Here is a 15021-nt window from a genome sequence, read left to right on the forward strand (position 1 = left end):
ATAATACAGTCAACATGCGAAAACGTCAAACGTCCTTCCAAACCCTGATTCCATTGAGCTGCAGAAAGCTGGTAAAGTCTAAGGCCCTGAAGAGGAGTTTATTAAAAGCAGATCTGAAAGGTAGGCTAATTATGTTTGCTGTCTGTTCTCTCAAGCTCTGTCTCACACTATTATCCTCAAAACCTTTCCATACGAATGTGAACCAATGGGCTAGCCTTTCACTCGTCTTGGTAATGTTTTACAAACTGGTTTCCACATCTCGCACCAATACACTATCTTAGCTGCTAGCCAATCTGACAACAAAAGGGAGGCATATAGGCTGGCTATTTTCCATGATGCTTTGAGTGAATTTAGAAAAGGATGAGTCCAAGCTTAATTAGTATTATAAGGATATCTAACTCAGACTGACTTATGAAAAAGAGGGTACACCACACCATTTCAATGTGGATAATATTTGTTGGGCAACGTGATGATATGAGTAATAAAGTATGATCACATTTCATTTGCACCTACCCTTTAGAATGACTTTGATAGCAACAGTGAATCTATTTTGTTTTTAAGTGGGGATCTCGCAACAATCATTCTCACGATAGCACATTTGAAAGTGACAATATGATAGCTAAAATGGGCTTGGTTAAACCCTGGATGCGAGACCAAAGGGTAGCTGTATATAGATACATCTCCAGTAGGTGCTGCCCAGCTTCTTTTTTTAATAGTGGATATAACGTTGAAGATCTGACATTGTTTTAAAAAGGTACAAATTCAACATAGACAATTCTTGTATAAAATCTGTTGAAATCTGGTTACCATGATGACATAATCCTGTAGTAAAATGTTACCCTCAAAACAGTTTTACTACATTGATTCATTTTTTCAAATCCATTGTATTTTCAACATAGATCACACGTCACAATATGTTGAACGATTATATTGAGACGTCGTCGATTCAACCAGTTTGTGCCCAGTGGCAAGAGAGGACAGATCCAGGAGACTACAGATGCACTAGTCAAGGAAGTTACATATTTTCTTAATGAGTGAGAGGAAAGAAAGAGTGGAATCTTTGAGACTCTAGAACAGAACTGTTTACACCTGTGGTTCTTAATGCCATCCATAGAAAGAGCTGAAATTAAGACTAGATCCAAAATGACCTCACTTCTCAAACAGGATGTAGTATAACCAAGAGTAGGCAGATTTCGTAAACAGACAATGTAGCCTACTGTACACAGATATCTTCCCAAGAGGCTTTGGCAACAAATGAAAACACTGCCATTGAAATTATAAGGTGTGACTGATTCCCCACATGATACCAGACCCATATTTAGATAGCTTATTTAGATTACATTTATGCATGCTATATGGCTGTGATCTCTATGTGTTTGGCCTATCTCTGATCATTTTCAAGATCTGTGTTACAAAACTAGGCCTGCGTGAAGTGAGGCCATGACGTCAACTGTGTGCGGATATTTTGTCCTATTGCCCTGCTCCGTCATTCAGTCACTGTGGACACTAGAATCTGTTCAGGAGTCAAAAGTCACCATCTGACCAGCTGCGTTAAACAGATGGTCTGCAACCTAAATGGCACACTATTCCCTATTTAGTGCACTACTTTTGACCAGGGCCCATAGTAGTGCACTATATAGGGAATAGGATTTTATTTGGGACCCAATCAAGGGCAGAGTTAGTTGTCTATCCTTGCCAGGACAAAATCTCCCATCTACTGAACGATACTACCGGTTTGTCACGTAACGAGAAAAATGAAGGGGATCGATAATATCATGTTGATTTCTTCCACCGGAGAATAAAAAGCACACTGTGTTTTAAGAGCACAGCTGAAATCAACAGCCTCTTTCATGGAGGTGACCTGTTCCTTCTGCGAGGTGAGGTCAGATTATAACAATGCAGAACATTCTCAAAGGCCTTTTTTTGAATAGCACACACTGTGTCAGGCCAAACCCAGAACTGAATCCGTGTCCCTAATACAACAATTGAAAGGAATGGAGCGAGGATGTGCAAAGAAAGAAGTTGTAAAATGTGAATAAAATAAACACAAAAGCAGCACGCACCGTGTCGTCCATCTCTGATAGCGGAGGAAGCGCAGCTCTCTGAAAAAACACAACTGCCAGTTAAACAAAACATTGGTCTCTCGTCTCCGTGCCAACTGTTAGGGGCAGCGGGTCCACCGATTCCATCTAAGCTAAAAATCTCCTGTGGATCCGTTTTTACCCCATTAAAACAGCTGTGCTCCAATAAAGTGTTTCCTCTACACAGTCTATGGAAAATTGACTGGAGAGAGTGGCTAATCTTTAATTTAACTACAGTATTTACTGCCTCTGGTCAAGTAGTCTAGTGGGGTTCAGTTCCTCTCCATGAAGACTCAGAGTAATATCACTAGCCTGATCCCAGATCTGTTTGTGTCGTCTTGCCAACTCCTGTGGTCATTGTTCAGCGTGACACAAACAGATCTGGGAACAGCCCTGTGTAGGCCTAATACCACATCACGGCATTGTCTGTTACAGTAATAAGTTCCAATGGCCCTGCAAGTTACAGAAGGTCATTTCCATGTAAAAGGACCCATGAGCACCAACATGTGAAGTTCATAGGAGCATATCAAATGTGGTATCAAATGAAAGCTCAGAGTCTGTATTTTCCATTTTAAAAAAGTGGAATAAGCAAAGGGTTTGATTTCTGGTGTCACAGATGGAAAAGGGGTCTTAAAAAAACATCTTAAAARGGTATTAGAAATACATCAAAACAATAATGTAGTAAAGGCCCCTGCCAACTAATATCAACATTTMCATTTTGTTTTGCAGAAATTATTAGCATTTGGTAAGTTTACGAAATATTCTGTACTAGTGTCTTGTCATTCTGTATCCAAAAACCCACATATCTAAGATATTTTCTCAGTTCGCTCCATCAGGATTATGAAAGATCACAGAAGTAGAAGGAAAGGAAGACCGTCCAATCAGTTCGTTTTTACTGATAACAATTTATGAATTATTAAGTGATTAATACGTGCTGTGAAAAAAAAATCTGTAACAAAAAATCTGCTGCTCCAGTTTCAACTGTTCTGCCTGCGGCTATGGAACCCTGACCTGTTCACGGGATGTGCTACCTTGTCCCAGACCTGCTATTTTCAACTCTCTAGAGACAGCAGGAGCGGTAGAGATACTCTGAATGATCGGCTATGAAAAGCCAACTGACATTTACTCCTGAGATGCTGACTTGTTGCACCCTCGACAACTACTGTGATTATTATTATTTGACCATGCTGGTCATTTATGAACATTTGAACATCTTGGCCATGTACCGTTATAATCGCCACCCGGCACAGCCAGAAGAGGACTGGCCACCCCTCATAGCCTGGTTCCTCTCTAGGTTTCTTCCTAGGTTTTGGCCTTTCTAGGGAGTTTTTCCTAGCTACCGTGCTTCTACACCTGCATTGCTTGCTGTTTGGGGTTTTAGGCTGGGTTTCTGTACAGCACTTTGAGATATCAGCTGATGTAAGAAGGGCTATATAAATACATTTGATTTGATTTTGAACACAATGACTGCAATTGAATTGGCCACAATGAGAAATTATAATATGAATAATAATCATAAAATAAAAACATTTAAAAGGTGATTTTTATTTTACAATAATCTCAAAGTGTATAAAATATAGAAAAATAATTTTAAAACAAAACATATATATCTAACCATGTAATGAAAGCAACAATCAAAATCTAGTGGGAAAGGTAGGCCAGCCGAGAGAGATGGGTCTTAAGGCCTTCTTTAAAAATCTCCAACCGTCTGAACAGCCCTGAGTTTATCTGGAAGGGAGTTCCAATGGCGTGGTGCTTAGGAGGAAGAGGCACTGTCGTCCCCCATTGTGCCGAGCCTTCTCCTGGGGGCATGGAGCAGTAGAACACAGTACAGTAGAGCAAAGTAAAGTAGAGTTCAGTGCAATGGAGTATAGTTCAGTACAGTACAGAGTACAATGGAGTATAGTTCAGTACAGTGGAGCACACATGACTCGATTACACTATGATATAATGGCCTATATTCTACTGAACTACACTCTACTTGTATCTACTGTACTCTACTGTTCTGAAATATACTCCATTGTACTGAACTCATACTTTACTCGACTGACATGTACTGAACTCTACTTTACTGTGTTTTACTGTGAAACATAGACGTCTATTATTGGTAAAGATTTGGTCCTGTCTGGACCAACCATATTTGGTCTTGTTTGGGGGCAGAGATAATTATAATTGCCAGTGTGTAGAATTATACCCAAACATTCAAATGGAGGATATTACAATTTTTTWCCTTTTTGTACCTATTGAAAATGCATCCCCATTAATAGAATGCACTCATAATGATGCATTTCTGTATAGAGGCGGTAGAGGTCAATCCAACTCGGGGAAAAAACTATGGAATTTCCATGGAAACGCGTGGAGGAAAGAGCCGTGGGGAATCAAATCAAATCAAGTTTATTTTATATAGCCCTTCGTACATCAGCTAATATCTCGAAGTGCTGTACAGAAACCCAGCCTAAAACCCCAAACAGCAAGCAATGCAGGTGTAGAAGCACGGAATGATACCAAGTCTCCTCATTGCCCCCATCAAAATGTGCCTACATTTATGTTGTTTATATGTGTATTTTACACTATGTTGAGGTAAAAATCTGAGTATGATGTTTGTATGGATGTCAACCCCAACACATGTTCATGTCATCGTTACCAATCAACTGCATTATTGTTAATAAAAACTACTTTGGCTACCACCACCAACTTCTGTATGCTAGCTATGCTACCAGTTTATACAATCGGGAGTTAGCATTTAGCAGTCGCTTCTTCWAAAACTGAAAAAGGGACAACTTCTACATGTTATGCAGCGAAAACAGACTTAAGTAACCACATTGTGGGCCTGTTACAATACATAAAATGATGACGGATTGGATGAATATCCATGTTGTTAGATCAGGTTTGTTGAATGTGCGCCAATCTGATCAATGGAAAGCATGCATTCAATTGGCTCCTTTACCACATCTATAGTGCAGAAGATCAAGGACCTATGATGTTATTCCGTTACCATCATTCTGATACTGGAAATTGATCTACTTCACTTGCTGTAGTGCAATAACCAAAAGAGCCTAGATATTTAAGAGTTTTGGGAAAATGAGGTCATATAAACTGAGGGAGTTTTTACTGTCATTCTGTTAGAAAACTTTGCATCTGCACTGCTCCTCAAGTAAATGTGTTTTAGTAAAAATATTCAGTGGCAATTGTTAAAAGTAGACTTCTGCATATAGGTGTATGGTTTGTTAAACTTTGCAATCAATGGCTTGGCATATATTGTGAGTCTCTGTTACCGTGGAATTTCCCCGAATCAAATGACAAAGGAGAACACCCAAGATACCTCTATTTTTGGAGTTGTTACCTAAACAATCCCTTTTTAAGTCAAAACACAGGCTTGTTTACAACAGTCCACGTATGCCTGGAGAGGGTCTGGTTACAAGGAGAAGACTTCATCACAAATAGTCGTAAGAGAAGGGGGCTCTCTGACTACAGGACTTTTTCCTTGACGACCAAGAGAGCTAGTGGTGGGATTTGCAGAGACATGCAAGTCTAGGTCTAGTGGTGCAATGTAGCCTAGTGGTTAACAGCAGTGGTGGGGAAAGTCCTCAATTGTCATACTTGAGTAAAAGTAAAGGTAACTTAATAGAAAATGACTTAAGTAAAAGTGAAAGTCACTAAGTAAAATACTTATTGAGTAAAAGTTTACAAATATTCGGTTTTAAATATACTTAAGTATCAAAAGTAAATGGAATGGGGCCTCCTGAATGGCGCAGTGGTCTAAGGCACTGCATCGCACTGCTAACTACGTTAATACAGATCCTGGTTCGATACCGGGCTGTGTCGCAGCCAGACGCGACTGGGAAACCCATGAGGCGACGCACAATTGGACCAGCGTAGTACGGGTTAGGGAGGGTTTGGCCGGCCGGGATGTCCTTGTTCCATTGCGCTCTAGCGACTCCTGTGGTGGGGCGGGTGCATGCACGCAGACACGGTCGCCAGGTGTACGGTGTTTCTTCCGACATATTGGTGCTGGCGTCCGGATTAAGCGCGCATTGTGTTAAGAAGCAATGCGGCTTGGCGGGGTTGTGCTTCGGAGGACACACGGCTCTCAATCTTCGCCTCACTTGCAGCGATGGGACAATACTGTAACTACCAATTGGATATGTTGAAATTGGGAAGAAAAAGGAGGTAAAAAAATATCAAAGTAAATGGAATTGCTAAAATGTACTTAAGTATCAAAAGTACAAACCATTTCAAACTCCTTTTTTGACAGATAGCCAGGGGCACACTCCAACACTAAGACATAATTTACAAACAAAGAATTTGTGTTATGTGAGTCTGCCAGATCAGAGGCAATAGGGATGACCAGGGATGTTCTCTTGACAAGTGTGTGAATTGGACTATTTTCCAGTCAAAATGTAACAAGTACTTTTTATTTAACTAGGCAAGACGGTTAAGAACAAATTCTTATTTACAATGACGGCCCAGGAACAGAACGACAGATTTTTACCTTGTCAGCTCAGGGATTCGATCTAGCAACCTTTCAGTTACTGGCCCAACGCTCTAACCACTACGTTACCTGCCGCCCAAAATGTAACGAGTACTTTTGGGTGTCAGGGAAAATGTATGGGAAAAAAGTACATTATTTTCTTTAGGAATGTAGTGAAGTAAAAGTGAAAGTTGGCAAAAATAGAAATGTAAAGTACAGATACCCCAAAAAACTACTTAAGTAGCACTTTACACCACTGGTTAAGAGCATTGGGCCAGTAACCAAAAGGTCGCTGGTTTGAATCTTCGAACCGACTAGGTGAAAAATATGTATGTATATATATTTATGTTTTATCACATACACCCGATAGGTGCAGTGAAATGTGTTGTTTTACAGGGTCAGCCATAGTAGTATAGTGCTCCTGGAGCAAATTAGGGTTAAGTGCCTTGCTCAAGGGCACATCAACAGATGTTTCACCTTGTCTGCTAGGGTATTCGAACCAGCGACCTTTCGGTTACTGGCTCCATGCTCCTTTAAGTCGCTCTGGATAAGTGCGTCTGCTAAATGACTAAAATGTCAAGTGTAAATGTAGGCCTGTACAATACTGCAGGTTCATCATCTTTCTCCTTCCTCCCTTGGTTTGCAGCCTACATGTTGAGCTATTTTAAGCAGCCTTCCTTCCTTTCTTGAGGAAATGCTCCATCCTACGACATTTTCTTATCGGTTCTTCCCATTGGAGAAAACACTTTACAGTTCAAGGGACAACATATTAATGAATGGCATGATTCTGCAGACAGTCACAACGACAGGTCAAAAGCCCTACGTGTATAGATGGGCTAAAGGCTAGCCCCCGAACACAGCAAAACAAGCCTGGTATAGAGTACAACCCCCACCCGTTACAGATAGCCACTATCTTGTCATGTCCAACATACCCCATGCTGACCCCTGAAACGTCATCAGACCTCTAAATGACATTACCACACCCCCTGTGTGACGCAATCGTTTGCTATTTTTTAGGCTATCGTTTGCTATTTTTTTATCTCCTACAGATGTGATAGATTTGGAAGGCAGATGTTGACATGTAAACACAAACCCATGAGAAAAACACAACAGTGTGCGTGCGTGCGACACACACACACACACACACACACACACACACACACACACCACACACACACACACACCACACACACACACACACACCACACACACACAGAAAGAGATATGATTAAGCCCCAAATGTGTCAAATATTAGAATGAGGAAAGTCAAGCTTTAAACACAAACCCACTGGTGACTGCTCCCCAGATAATAATCTCAGTCTGACAGCATTACCCGACAGTATGACTACACTACTGTGGCTCAAAACTGAATCACAAAACCAAATAGAAGGGAGGTCCAATATTGTTTGGCCCAGCTGCAATGGTTGAATTTTGTTGGTTATCCTATTGGCCAAGGAACGAGTGTTCCACCAAGCAGACCAGATAGATTGACCCTTGACTGGTTCTCCAAAGCTAGACTGTGCCTCCAAATCCCTCAGTGCTCAAATATTATTTATTTTTGTTGGTTTTGGGGGGGGGGGGGGGAAATTGGCCTATGCCAAATCGAAAATAAATATCATATGACAACATGACAATCAAAGAAAAATACCATACCAGAAAATCCATGAAATACTTTAGTAGCTTGACGTGCTCTCCCAAAACAGAAATTGGTTGATGGTTGGCGTATTCCAGGTAAACCACTATTTTCTCCTAAACTAGCTAGGCTAAATGTACACTCGGAATTCTATGCACGGCCTTCTTTTCAAATGGTTTTGTTTTGGTCCCTAGCAAGAATCCGAGTTTGGACTGTAGGATACACACAATGTTGCAGGAAATATGGAAAGCGTTTTCATGCGAAGCGTAATGAAAGATATTCGAGCGAAACTGCGATAATCGGCTAGTCTTAATTTGGTTAGATCCGGTCATATGATTCCTATATGATTATATTACAAACGTTTTAAATTCTATACATCAAAGTAACAATGATTTGATGCTATACTATCGAGTAACTTCTGAGTGGTTCAAATCAAAACCTCAACCACCGTGTCGAAACTTGGTAATATCCCGGAAGCGTACACATGTTAGTTCTCTTGGATTTTATGATATCCCCCCGCTTGTCACTGGACGCCACGTGACTTTGTACAGTAGAGGCTTCGTGTACTTTACTGATGTTACCTTTCTGCGGGGCTATCCCATCCGCTACACTATTTAAATCTAGCAAGGTTATTCTTAGAAAAAGATGACAATTAAACGTAACCTCAAAGTGAGAAAATGTAATCCCTTCTCTAATAATGTGCGTGTAGGGACCTCTAGTGGTTAATACGTGACAATACACCAGAGCACTGTGAGCAAACAAACTATTTTATGATTAGGGATACATGTAGCCTAATTTATTTATTTTTTATACAATTTAACAATGAATACGAGGATGACCTTTTTCAAACATCAAATATGGGCCGACATGGCACAGAGTAAATACCTTTTTCAAACATCAAATATGGGCTAACAGCACAGGTAACAGATTTTTAAAAACAATGTTAAACTTCACAGATCTTATATGTTGCATGATCACAGTCATGGTATAATTTGAGGTTTTAAATATTATTGGTCTACTTGAATGATATAACAAATATGGGAACATTGATTATTTAAACAAAACAAAAACATATCCTGGCTATAGAGGCTCCACCAGATGCATTGCAAATGCTTTAATCCTTTGAAAATTGTGTAACAGACAGACTCCAGTGGCTTGAAGCTCTGCATGCAGCATGAAAAAAATATTACTATAACATCGTTATAACGATATGGTCTGTTCGAAAAAATATGACATCATTGTAACAATATGGAAACTTGACCAAACGTATTGCTCGCTGCTGTGTTGCCTGCTGAATGCATATCTCAGTGGTTAAATGTAGCCTAGAACTAGCTCCACCCTCGATTATTCAGGATTCTTTCGTCTGCGGACTAGTCCTGTTACGAGCCTTTAGCATCTGGAATAGGACTTTCTCCGTTGTACCTTTTCATGAAGAAAAAKAAGACATTGTTCTTTGACTTTCACGCATGCGATTAGACTACAGAGAATACAAGCGCATGTTTTACAACTTGAAATGTATTTTCGGACGATAWTCTACAGCCCAATTGCAAAGGACTAAAACTAAAAAAGAGTTTGGTGCTGAATACAAAGTGATACGGTGGTCCGATGGCTCGCTCGCATGACTAATTAATAGTCTATCAGGACTCGGTCGCGCGCTCCCCTGTTGTTTGTGTTATGAACTATGGCGTTTAGGGCAAGAGCCTTGTACGACTTTAGTTCGGAAAATCTAGGAGAGATATCAATTACTGAGAACGAAGTTGTTACTTTATACAGCGAACAAGACATAGAGGGATGGCTAGAGGGAACAAACAGCAGAGGGGATACTGGTCTTTTTCCAGCCTCATACGTGGAGATTCTCAGAAATGAATCATCTGACATCTCGTCCAACAATAATGGCATGTCGGCGGATCAAGGTCAACCCGACTCCCCATCAAGTGGATATGATTCATCATACTATTCCCAGTCCCACTCTCGTGCTGAGAACATTAAAGATCCGACCCACTCCGCTTATCCTGTGCAAACTCCCCAGCGCCATGGTTACCAGACCAGTCAAGGTAGTGATGATGACTGGGATGATGACTGGGATGACAGCTCTACTGTGGCGGCTGAGCCTGGAACTAAACATGACAATGATAGAACTAGTTCCACAGCATACACAGTGACTACTTCGTTGCCTGGGAGACGTGACAGTGCCCAAGCCAAAAGTTCAGCAACAATAGGTAAAAACCTCAACAGGTTCTCAACCTTTGTGAAATCTGGCGGAGAGGCTTTTGTATTGGGTGAGGCAGCTGCCTTTGTCAAAGATGGGGACAAGATCTGTGTTGTCATGGGGCAGTATGGGCCAGAGTGGGAGGAAGACCCATACCCGTTTGCCTGCTCCATCGATGACCCCACCAAACAGACAAAATTCAAAGGCATGAAGAGTTACATGTCATACAGACTGACTCCGTCCCACACCCAGAGCCAGGTGAATAGAAGATACAAGCACTTTGACTGGCTCTACGCTCGACTTGTGGAACGCTTCCCTGTCATCTCAGTCCCCCATCTGCCTGAGAAACAGGCCACTGGGCGCTTTGAGCAGGACTTTGTCTCCAAACGCAGAAAAGGTTTGATATGGTGGATGAACCACATGACGAGCCACCCTGTCCTGGCTAGATGTGACGTCTTCCAGCACTTCCTCACCTGCCCCAGCACAGACGAGAAGACGTGGAAGATGGGCAAGAGAAAGGCAGAGAAGGATGAGTTGACTGGCGCTAACTTCTTCCTAACCATCTCCACCCCGGCTGTTCCACTGGACCTACAGGAGGTAGAGAACAAGGTCGATGGGTTTAAAGCCTTTACCAAGAAGATGGATGACAACTGCCTAGTGGTGAATGCCACCATCAACGAGTTCGCCCGGAAGCAGATCACCGGCTTTAAGAAAGAGTATCAGAAAGTGGGTCAGTCTTTCAAACTGCTGGGCCAAGCCTTTGAGATGGACCAGCAGTCCTATTCTGTAGGACTGAACCGTGCCATAGCATTCACAGGAGAGGCCTACGAGGCTATAGGAGACTACTTTGCTGAGCAGCCCAGACAGGATTTGGACCCCATATCGGATCTGCTGGACCTGTACAAGGGACACCTGGCCAACTATCCTGATATCATCCATGTTCAGAAAGGTACAGTATGATTATGTCACAGCTGTCTCTGCTCTAGAAATAGAGTCCATAGAATGGTCAAAGACCCTCTAAACGTTGCAATTTGGCTGCACTCTCATAGGCATTCTATTTCTAGGGGTCATGTTATGTTGATGATGAACAAAAACACATTTTGCCTTGGCTTTCCTGGATATCCCTCGCAGCAAAATGTTTTGTGTTTTGAACATTACTTCAGATCACGTAACATGACACACACATGTTTTGTATTATGTACAACTTTTGTGCATCCTGGCAAAAGTTTGTTTTCACAGTTTTCTCTGTTGAGTAATGCTGAAGAATATGGCCTTGAGGCATGACATTTCATTCTCTGTCCTGAAAGAGAGTTGAGAGTTTTGTCTCACACCCAATGAAGAGAGTGAGATCAGAGGTTTGGAMTCTGCTGAAGGAACCTATAATCACAGCTCAGGGCTCTTAGAGCTAGGTATAGTCTTCAAGGAAACGTGGTTACCAACAGAACTCTTTAGTTCTCATTTTACTAATGGATGCAACGTTCTCTTATTTGTCACTTTGTAATAGATTTATTAAATAGTAGGCACATCAATATGGGGTGCCGTTTTGTAACATGCCGTGTAGTCCAAGTTCAGTTGTGACATTGAAGGTTATGTTAGCCTACATCGGCATAGAATTAGAAGGAGGAGATTCCGGGGCCTCTTGTCCGGCGTTTCCCTGGGAATATTGGAATGCGGAATAGCCTCAGGATTAAGTGATTTTCCTCTCCAAGGGTGGGGATCTGGGGAACTGCTGCACAATATTGCCTGGACACATTTCTTCCACTGGCACTGGTGCAGAAGTTCAGCTTATTGGTGCTCTGGCTCTGTGATTGCATGCAAGCGCCGAAAATAACAATGTCCAAGTTAATTTAATATCGTTAGTATATTTATTCTTCCAAGTGTGTGTGTGTGTGTGTGTGTGTGTGTGTGTGTGTGTGTGTGTGTGTGTGTGTGTGTGTGTGTGAGTTGTGTTGTGTGTGTGTTGGTGTCTGCAGGTGTGGGTGTGTTGTGTGTGCGCGTGAATGTGTGTGCGCGTGAATGTGTGTGTGGTGTGTGCGCGCGCATGTGTGTGTGTTGCGCGCGTGTTGATTTAAATTCCCTAGATAAGGCCTGGAGTCTAATGGCTGTAATAAGGGTATTCACTAAAGCAGCGGAAAAGTCTTTAGGTAAATCTTTCCACTTGCACATTCAGAGCTCAAGTACACTATATATACAAAGTATGTGAACACCCCTTCAAATTAGTGGATTCAGCTATTTCAGCCACACCCATTGCTGAGAGGTGTATAAAATTGAGCATAACGGATCAATCTCCAGAGACAAACATTGGCAGTAGAATGGCCGGGTTAGGTTTTCATTTGTAAGTAAGAATTTGTTCTTAACTGACTTACCTAGTTAAAATAAAGGTTACTATCCAACAGTTCATTACATTCTGCCATGCTAGAGCTGCCCGGTCAACTGTAAGTGCTGTTATTGTGAGTGGCAACATCTAGGAGAATAACGGGCTCAGCCGTAAGTGGTAGGCACAACAAGCTCACAGAACGGACCGCCGAGTGCTCGAAGTGAGTAAATTAATTGTCTGTCTTCGGTTGCAAAACTCACTACTGAGTTCCAACTGCTCTGGAAGCACGTCAAGCCAATAGCTGTTCATCGGGAGCTTCATGAAATGTGTTTCCATGCCGAGCAGCCATACACAGCCTAGAATCACATGCGCAATGCAAGCGTTGGGTGGAATGGTGTAAAGCTACGCCATTGAACTCTGGCAGTGGAAACACATCCTCTGGAGTGATGAATCACGCTTCACTATCTGGCAGTCCGACAGACTGAATCTGGGTTTGGCAGATGCCAGGAGAACGCTACCTGCCCGAATGCATAGTGCAACTGTGAAGTTGGGTGGAGAAGGAATAATGGTCTGGGGCTGTTTTTCATGGTTCGGGCTAGGCCCCTTAGTTCCAGTGAAGGGAACTCTTAACGCTACAGCATACAATGACATTCTAGACGATTCTGTGCTTCCACCTTAATGGTAAAAATTTKGGGAAGGCCATTTGTAGTTTCAGCATGAAAATGCCCTGTACACAAAGCAAGGTCCAGAACAGAAATGATTTCGTCGAGATTGGTGTGGAAGAACTTGACTGGCATGCACAGAGCCCTGACCTCAACCCGATCGAAAACCTTTGGGATGAATTGGAACATGGACTGCGAGCCAGGCGTAATTGCCCAACATCAGTGCCTGAACTTACTAATGCTCTTGTGGCTGAATGGAAGCAAATCCCCGCAACAATGTTCAAAAATCTAGTGGAAAGTCTTCCCAGAAGAGTGGAGGCTGTTATAGCAGCAAAAGGGGGACCAACTCCATATTAATGCCCATGACTTTGAAATGAGATGTTCCACGAGCAGGTGTCCATATACTTTTGGTCATGTAGTGTATGTGTCCTTCACGGCAACAATTTAATTGTTCATATCTCATTACAACTATTGCTGTTCTTAGCTATTCACTTATAAATAGGTTGTTCAGTGTTTGTGGCCTTCGGTAACCATTTAGCCACAGTACTCCACAGTGTAATCAGCTGTAAACCAGACAGACTGCTTTGAATTAGACGATTATAACTATGTGAGGGGCACCACGGAGCATTGGCTTTAGTCTACTACTATATGGACAGAGAGCTGAGGGAATGAAACCAATGGTCAACTTCTTTCTGAGTCATGTAAAAACTTTTCAACGGGACAGATTCATGATTCAACCAGAGTTTGCTTGACTWAATATAGTATTTTTCCTTTTCACCATTAATAGGAATAGCTTTGATACCCTTCTCTCGAACCCTTTCCCCACTCATCTTTTCCCCGTTCCATCTCCTTCTTTCTCTCCTCCACCTATCTCCCCAGGTGCCCTTACCAAAGTGAAGGAGTGCCAGAAACAAGAAGGGGAGGGATCAACCATCAACGAGCGTTGTAACATAATTTCCTGCGCCACACTGGCTGAGATCCAGCACTTTCACCGTACGCGCGTACGTGACTTCAAGAGCCAGATGCAACACCACCTCCAGCAGCAGATCAGCTTCTTCCAGAAGATCACTGGGAAGCTAGAAGAGGCACTGCAGAAGTACGACGAGGACATCATATAAGGGCCTGGAGAGATGAGCATGGATACAGAGGGATTGGAAGAGAGGAGGAGGGGGACTAAGGGAGAGAGGAGGGTGGATACAGAGGGATGAAGAGGGGGGGGGACTAAGGGAGAGAGAGGAGGGTGGATACAGAGGGATGAAGAGAGGAGGAGGGGACTAAGGGAGAGAGAGAGGGTGATACAGAGTGATGAAGAGAGGAGGAGGGGCGACTAAGGGAGAGAGAGGAGGGTGGATACAGAGGAATAAGAGAGGAGGGGCTACAGAGGGATGAAGAGAGGAGGGGGGCTAAGGGAGAGAGGAGGGGGGCTAAGGAGAGAGGAGGGTGGATACAGAGGGATGAAGAGAGGAGGAGGGGGGACTAGACAGAGAGGAGGGTGGATAAAGAGGGATAAGAGAGGAGGGGGCTAAGAGAGAGAGGAGGGTGGATACAGAGGGATAAAGAGAGGAGGGGCTAAGAGAGAGAGGAGGGTGGATACAGAGGGATGAAGAGAGGGGGAGGGCTAAGGGAGAGAGAGGATGGTGGATACAGA

The 15021-nt window shown here is 42.6% G+C and overlaps 1 protein-coding gene across 1 annotated transcript; it reads left to right on the plus strand.

Moving 5' to 3' along the window:
- The first annotated feature begins 9280 nt into the window (after positions 1 to 9280).
- LOC111981003 (sorting nexin-18-like) lies at positions 9281 to 14537 on the plus strand. Its single transcript, XM_024012111.2, has 2 exons — positions 9281 to 11343; positions 14253 to 14537. The coding sequence occupies exons 1-2, from the start codon at positions 9867 to 9869 to the stop codon at positions 14489 to 14491; spliced, it is 1716 nt and encodes a 571-aa protein (XP_023867879.1). The 5' UTR covers positions 9281 to 9866; the 3' UTR covers positions 14492 to 14537.
- Positions 14538 to 15021: the final 484 nt, after the last annotated feature.

Source organism: Salvelinus sp. IW2-2015, linkage group LG20 (genome assembly GCF_002910315.2).
Source record: "Salvelinus sp. IW2-2015 linkage group LG20, ASM291031v2, whole genome shotgun sequence".
In the NCBI taxonomy this organism is placed as follows: domain Eukaryota; kingdom Metazoa; phylum Chordata; class Actinopteri; order Salmoniformes; family Salmonidae; genus Salvelinus; species Salvelinus sp. IW2-2015.

Bases quoted from the DNA above. Each gene is read 5' to 3' on its own strand.
- LOC111981003 (XM_024012111.2), top strand. From the start codon at position 9,867: ATGGCGTTTAGGGCAAGAGCCTTGTACGACTTTAGTTCGGAAAATCTA. The intron at 11,344-14,252 runs GTACAGTATGAT...CTATCTCCCCAG, and splicing joins TATCATCCATGTTCAGAAAG to GTGCCCTTACCAAAGTGAAG.